Genomic DNA, 7,581 nt, shown 5'->3' with positions numbered 1-7,581 from the left:
ATTCCTCTACATAATTATCTCATAAATTAATCTTTCATCTTAATTCGATAGTGATAAGTGATCATTTGATCGATTGACCATTGGTGTGACCTCTAGGCTCAGAAGGAATTATCCACTTTGAACGATGGGCATACCCGCACGGTTTTGTCCTTTCGGAGTACGAGAACCAAGAGTCCGTCGATTCTTTTTTACTCTTAATGGTATCTTTCGGAGTTAACTCATATATTCTAAAAGGATAACCCTGTGAGTGTGCTCATGGCCCAAAGCGAATAATTTCTCGTGAGTCTAGTTGCAACATCGAACAGATCGCACTATAGCATTGCAAATTGTTCGAACATATATTTTTACAAGCAAAAACACATAAAATCAAGATAAAATAGGTTATTATGTCTCTGTACAAGCATGCAAAAATGACAAATGATTCATTGAACGAAGTTATTGTGAGTGCACGATGACCATTCATGACACTACTAGCTGCACCAATGGCAAATAATACCTTATCAAATAGTTACCAATTTCACCATATGAGTATACTAACCTACATCAGTGTCTCTCGAATTCTCGATTTCATCAACTTAAACATGAAAAAACGTTTGTTGGATAAGCCCAAGGTGTATTTTTTATATCAAATTCCTCTTTTTTCTTGACATTGGACATGCAATCGACTGCAACACTAAGATCTAGATTCGATCTGTCACTTTGGCAAAATGTTTTCATGGGTCCGACAGTTGCTGTCGGCCTGGTAATGCTTGCTGACAACAGTAACCAGAAGCAGTTGCCTTCTTTTGTTTTCACTCTACACAATAATGGAAGAGAGAGGTATCTCAGTTTTGGAATATTACACTCCGCAGAGAGGTGATTTACGAGAGAGAGAGAGAGAGAGAGAGAGAGAGAGAGAGAGAGACTGCAGAGCTCTTTTGGTAGATGGAGTCAATCATGTGTGTAAAGTCTGGATTAGTACAAAGAGGCTTCTAAGCAAAGAATCTGTTCATATAAGAAAAGACAGAGATGTATTTGGTTGCTGTCTCAATCAACACGATAAAAAATAAATGATGCTTGATGGAACTCGAGTGAGTGTCTTGTTGATTTCTGCATCATATATAGAGATTTCAGGAGGTCCAAAATGTCTTTGTCAAAGAGGAAACTTCAACGGAGGGAGGCTTCAGCATCAAATCCATCTGCTTCAGCATCAGCAAAGATGACTTCTGAAGCCACAACTGAAGGCCGTGAGAGAAACTTTGTGCAGCACTCTAGCAAAAGACAGTAGAATTAGGGCCACTAATGTCACAAGATGCAACTCCAATTGCTACCACTAAACATTCTTCAGTGTATGTTTACCTGTTTGGATATGGCTGTGCCACATTCTACTTCAGTTTAGTGTATCCCCATTTAACAAGTTATCTGCAAGTTAAGGAACTCAGATTACAATGATGAACTTTTGATTACATCACATACAGTCACAGTTTCATATCCAATATCCAAACCAAAAATGTACTTTCAACTCAGTTACTGCAGTCATGGATGCATTGAACAAGTTGCTTGTGTGACTGAATAAAAACCAATTTACATGGACTAACTCAGTGTGTTACATCAAGTATGACAAATAATTGTATAGCTAACTTGAAACTTTGGATATTCCAAACTGAAAGTTGTTCACTTTTGGCATAAAAGAATTTGATAAAGATACGGAAACAATATATTCGTCTGAATAAGTCGTGAAATTTGAATAGAAAGGTACCTATTTGAGTATCACATAATCTGATCGAACATATGGAACAGAATCACTTATTGAAGAAAATTGGAGGCTAGCTTTAATATACCACTCACGTTGTAAATCTTTAGTTGTTATTGAACAAGGACCTAAGAGCTAACTCGTAAGCAGAGAAGATGGCTCCATTGACAACAAAGGCCCGGGTAACAGCGGTTCCCAGTCCACGGAACAGCACAGCAACACCCTCTTCCTCTACACTCTTACGAATGCAATCGACAATTCCGAGGTATTTTGGAGGCAGCTGACCGGCCCGAGGCTTCGATTGCGCCTGGAGTCTGGATTTCACCACATCTAGCGGGTAGCAACAGATCCAACTAGCTACTCCTGCCAATCCTCCAGCAATGAGCATTGTTCCGAGGCTTTCTTGGCCAGTCTTACGGCAACCGGGGTGAAGCTGCTCTCGTGCGTACTCATAAGTCCAGAAGTAAACTCCATGTGCAGGTGCATCTCGAAGGACAGTGATCGACAGGCCTCGGTATAAACCCCGGATCCCTTCTTTCTTTTTGATCTCCTTGGCCATGCTAACCGGTCCTAGTCGACCGTGTTGACGACCCTTATTGCCAATCATCTGTAGTTGAAGCCTTATTTTCACAAGCTCAACCGGGCTTAATATCAAACTCTGCAAGGCACCTGTTCCAAATCCGCTTAATGCAACACTTCCATACGAAGGAGGTTCATTCATATTCTTGGAATCAAAAGCTCGAGATAAGACTGCATACACCTGAAAGACCATGGCATTCTGCACAAAGAATAAAAAAGAAGTATAACACACAAGATAGAGCTTCCTAATTGCTGACTGTTCTTGTCTGCTAAAACAGAACTGACATACATTAATATCAAGATTTACCATAGAAATTCTTTAATATGTTACAACTAAGCATGATTCAGTACACATTTTATAGGTAAAATCAACAGTTCTGAGATCCTAATGATGCTGCTTCTTTCCAGAGAAATGTGCCAGAATAACTGTTAAATGTCTGATCTAAGATGGCATTCCTATTTGCAGTTCCTATCAGCCCCAGGTTAGATTTGATAGCTGACCATATTTTAGTAGTTTAGATATGATTTGATTTGTACTTCAATTGCTCAGGCATGAAGTTCTCTGATTTGACATTATCAAGTTTCTATTTCTTTAAGGAACTTATTTTCACCCATCATGAATTGTCATGTCCTAGATTATTATGAAAGAAGATTTGAGTTTGATCATGGCCTAATGTGTTGTTACCCTTTCCTCCTATAACTCTTTCTTCTTCCCTGTTTCTTCACCACGCTTACCTTGCTTTCTTTGGGATGCTATAAACAATTATCACATTCCTAATATGTGCAGAGACTCCAGCGCAGAAGAATACAACAAGAGCAAAATTTTGATGGAGGGTTTCGTGATAAATCTGGAGTTGTGGTATCTGCATCTTTCTTCACGTTGAAACCGATTAGGAACTCACCATGAGGATCAAATACATTTAACTTCAGACAGAGCTTCAAGTGAAGAATATTCACATAAAGCTTGGTGAAGATTCTGCAAATCCTAAAGGAGCAGAGAAGGCAAAGCAACATATTCTACGAATCCTTTCCCTAGAAATGTTCGTTTATTCTTGATTCACAAAACGTTATATCGATCGAATCATCCTTTGTTTCAGTCGTCTCCAACCTTTCTTCTTCCTCATCGATCGTAGCAAAGTAGTGTTAGGCCAAATTTCTTCTTGCTTGCGGGAAAGATAAGCAGATGAGGAAGCAGACCTGGAAGGTGACGGAGGCGAGGGGAGCGGCCATGCCGCGGTAGAGCGCGGCGGGGCCCTCGGACGCGAGGATGCTTCGGAGGAGGCCCAGGGCGGAGGGCGGGCGGCGAGGGCCGGCGGTGGAGGGAGCTGGCGGCTGCTGCAGGCGGATGCGGAGCGTGTCGAGGGGGTAGCCGGAGATGACGCCGGCCATGCCGCCGATCCCTCCCGCCACGAACTCCTTCCCCCAGCTGCTCGCCAAGAACTCCGGCCAAAACTCCATCTCCCCAGCATTCCACACCCCCACTCCCCTTTCTCTCCTCTTCTTTCCTCAAATAAATAAAGATCCGTTTTTTATACTGCCCAATCTCTCAAACAAGAAGGGTTGTCAAAACTGGAAGCTCTCGCTCGTTTGTACTCGTTTATAGAACAGATGAGGAAAGCACAGGGATTGAGGAGCATATGAGGCAAGGCACGCAGAAGCGAAGGGTGGAGGCGGCTGAAGTCATGATCTCTCTCTCTCTCTCTCTCTCGTTTGTACTCGTTTATAGAACAGACGAGGAGAGCAGAGGGATCGAGGAGCATATGAGGCCAGGCACGCAGAGGGGAAGGGTGGAGGCAGCCGAAGCCATGAACGAGGAAGAGCAAAGCGAGATGCGCGCAGGATATGGCCTGAGTCCGAGCGCAGGGGCGCTCCTGAGAGCGGCGGACTGGTGCGGTGAAACCAACCACGCCTCTCCCGTGTCTGCACGTGTGATATCAGTGGTGGAAGAAAAAGGTCGCTGCCCTCCTTTGTCGATATCCTCAGCTGCCGCAAGCGATAAGGGAGGAGTTGTCGTAGTAAAATAGGGAGTTATCATAGTAAGTCGGATACGTGGACGTCGGACTGCATAAGCGGCGTGTAAGAACAGGAAGACGGGGCGGAGGACGACCCGATCACGGGAGCGGCGGGCATGGAGGAGATCGGGACGCCGACCGGGTCACACCATCAACCCACGATGGGCCGGAGATCACTGCAACATGCAACACGTGCTGCTCTCTTACATTAGAATCCCAAAAAGATCTATCATAAACAACAATAAGATTCACGGAATATATTATGGATGATGGAAATGGTGGCTTTATGCAACATTCTCTTGAGCGAAAAAAGTTGTATACAAAAGATTCGATTCTTATCCAAAAAATTTACAGGACAGTGCCTAACTTTTGGTCATTCAAGAGAGCTGATGAGAACCCCACTCCATGGGCTTCAACCATCACATGAAGGTCCATGGGGCCTACCTAAGGGTTGATGTGGGCCACCACCATTCTTTCCCTTGCCTGAATGAACTGTGCTCTGACACTGATGTGTGTACCTTTCATACTACTCTGTTATCATATTTTCTACAACTATTTTCATGTATATGTCTTTAAATTTAATATTAATCTGACACAATTTTGATATGTCTACAAAAAGTATAGGCTTTCTATATGAAAATTTAATGAAAACAATCTTATTTTGTACTCTGACCTTCTTAAAATGATGATTGATGCTGCAAGGCCCAACATGGCTCACCAAAACTGTCTTTTCATTTACTTAATTAAGACAGTTGTTCATACAGAATCATCCGAAAGCTTTACTTCTAAATCTGGTTTCAAGCATCATAACGTTTGCATATTATGATGATCAAATCAACATGGGAAGCAGAAAATTCCAGGTAATCTAATTGAACAATGAATTTGTTCATGATTTCTTCCTCTTTATTTCTGGATTTTATCCTTTTTAGTCTCCATCTTATTCCAGAATAGAATGGAGATTGTGACATTGAGATTTTACAGGATATGTATCTCCCAAAGAATACAGTGTTTGACATCTCAACAGTTACTTTTTTTTTCTTTCTATTGAGGGAAACTGATGACAATTAGATCAGTGGATTATGGAATCAATGCTTCCAGTGATATGTTTGGCCTTTTTGGTCTTTTTAATTCAGGCCACAATTGATTGTGAAAGCTGTGTTTGATTGCTCTGGAGGAATAGTGTTCATAAATGTGAAAGATCTGCTAGTTTATTCTGGAAGAAGACAAGCTTGTGTGGATTATATTCTGATGGTTTTACTTTAATTTTCACTACAGTCATATTCTTTCTTGTAAATGCCATGATGGAATGATTCAGCCATCAGCAAGAATATATATGTAAATGAAAAGGGGAGAGATGTTGTAGATCATAGCCTACCAGTGTTGGTTTGAACCTCAATCTCTCTCTTCTCCATTCTCGATCAGCAGGTGGTCTGCAATTTGGGTGGATGAATGGCTGGTCCTACACCATCACATCCAGATGAAGTCACTGATGGAATATGCATCCATCAGACCACTTTTTGTGAGAAAGTGGTGTACATATTAATATTCCACCATGTTTCTGATATGACTGCTCAACTCAGCTTGATCAAGTTAACCTCAGCTGTTTCCTAAATGTTCTTACTGCTGATTCAAGTTAGCAAAAACTAAGAACCAGTTTCAGGAGCTTCTGGTAAAAGTGACACTTTGTCTTGCTCATTTGATGAGCACTCTTTTTGTTGATGTCACCAAACACTGCAATAAGCCCTTTGCAAGCTGCAGAGATATTCTTCCACCATGTATTAAGAATCAATAAGGGAGGAAAATATTCCCCCACTATGCATGGAAGCAGTAGCATCCTGCATTAATAATTCCATATTGATACTGCTGCTGCCCTGCAGGAAGCTATTCTTAACCTGCAAAAAGCCTCCATTGTTGTCAAAACATCTGAGGGTTTTACTCTGTGTTCAAGGAGTACTTGGAACAGTGACAAACTTTGACCTTTCAGACCTGATTGGTTCAGCAACTTGCAAGATGAAAGACCTGTTTTTTTGTGTGGTAATTTTCTACAATATGTGTTTTATGATTTAATATACAAGAATGGGATTAAAAACATCTAAAAAGTCTTGAATTATTATTATTATTTTTAGAACTGACAAACAAGAAAAAAAGAAGCATTTTGGAACTTCTCTGTCAAGTGGCTGCAATACCACTTGCTACTGGATGGTGAGAGTTCTCCACCAACTACATTAAAGTATTACTAAGGTTAGCTCAAATGCTCTCCTATTCTGCTTCCATCTTAGCATCAAACTTCAAATTAAATAGATTACCCACATCCTAATCCAACACAGTGACATGATCACTATGACCATTAGTACAAACCGCTTCATGCCAAGTTCCACCCTTTGATCATCTCCAGAAATGAATGACCCCATATAAACATCTTTTTTATGCATTTTCTTCTTACAATATCCAAGATGATAAGTAGTATAAAACTCTAAAGGCATGTTGTAACAACTCGATCAATCCCACAAAACCCAAGAACAAATTATACATTAAAAAAATAAGATAAATATTTGTATAGAAGAAAGTCCCATCACCCATCAAAACCGAGACGCGTTCTCCTCCTCCCCCTAACACAACACGCGGCGTTTACGGCGTGTTCTGGGAGAGGAGAGAGCCGCCCTTCTCTTCTCTCTTGGGCAGTGCTCTCCGCTCCGCTCCACATCGCTGCAGATCAAAGCTGGTCATGTTAGATAAAAGGCAAAGAGAACATAAGCAGGAGGTAGCAGATGGCACGCAGTGCAGTGATGTGTGTTCATGTTGCTGTCTACGGAGGCGATGTGCGAAGTAGCAGTTGAGAAAAGGCGTGGGTTTGACTTGGTCAGGTGGACGTGGGTGTGCGTGTTCGACATGTGTGAGAGGGGGAAGGAATCTAATTGAGGGGAACGAGGCGCCTCTGTGGATGCAGCTGTGCTGTATTATTGTCTCTGAACACTTTCGTGTCTTTTGGTGAGACGACCGCTTGTTGGAGACGACTTTTCCTTTTTATTATATATATATATATAATATATATATGCTCTTCTTCTCTTTCTCACTCCTTTGACATTTTCCAAAAGTCAAGTTGGAAAATCTAAGAAAATAAAGAATTCCTTTTTCTTTCCTCCCTAGAAATCAACCCGGTTTTGGGTGGATTTGCTTTGACAAAACACAAGGGATCCAATGCTCGCCACCACTCTGTCTCTCTGTCTGAAAACCGCTTTCGCCAGTTCCATGGTATAA

At 41.6% G+C, this 7,581-nt stretch overlaps 1 protein-coding gene across 2 annotated transcripts; it reads right to left on the bottom strand.

Moving 5' to 3' along the window:
* Positions 1-939: 939 nt before the first annotated feature.
* LOC104000812 (mitochondrial arginine transporter BAC2) lies at positions 940-4,478 on the bottom strand. 2 transcript variants are annotated; one of them, XR_672873.3, is made up of 4 exons: positions 3,509-4,478; positions 1,828-2,510; positions 1,339-1,401; positions 940-1,250 (listed from the first exon to the last, which is right to left on the bottom strand). XR_672873.3 is itself a non-coding variant. In XM_009422948.3 (2 exons), the coding sequence occupies exons 1-2, from the start codon at positions 3,767-3,769 to the stop codon at positions 1,839-1,841; spliced, it is 933 nt and encodes a 310-aa protein (XP_009421223.1). In that variant the 5' UTR covers positions 3,770-4,478; the 3' UTR covers positions 1,658-1,838. The 2 variants fall into 2 exon arrangements, 1 of the variants encoding a protein (XP_009421223.1); XM_009422948.3 differs by lacking the exons at positions 940-1,250; positions 1,339-1,401 and having other exon boundaries at positions 1,658-2,510.
* Between the last annotated feature and the right edge of the window lie 3,103 nt (positions 4,479-7,581).

Source organism: Musa acuminata, chromosome BXJ1-10 (assembly GCF_036884655.1).
Source record: "Musa acuminata AAA Group cultivar baxijiao chromosome BXJ1-10, Cavendish_Baxijiao_AAA, whole genome shotgun sequence".
In the NCBI taxonomy this organism is placed as follows: domain Eukaryota; kingdom Viridiplantae; phylum Streptophyta; class Magnoliopsida; order Zingiberales; family Musaceae; genus Musa; species Musa acuminata.
Note: the sequence above shows the minus strand (reverse complement) of the source record. Positions and strands in the feature narration are given on the sequence as shown.

Coding starts and splice junctions, on each gene's coding strand:
- LOC104000812 (XM_009422948.3), bottom strand. CDS start 3,769: ATGGAGTTTTGGCCGGAGTTCTTGGCGAGCAGCTGGGGGAAGGAGTTC. Junction 2,511..3,508: donor TCGCCTCCGTCACCTTCCAG/GTCTGCTTCCTC, acceptor TTCTTTGTGCAG/AATGCCATGGTCTTTCAGGT.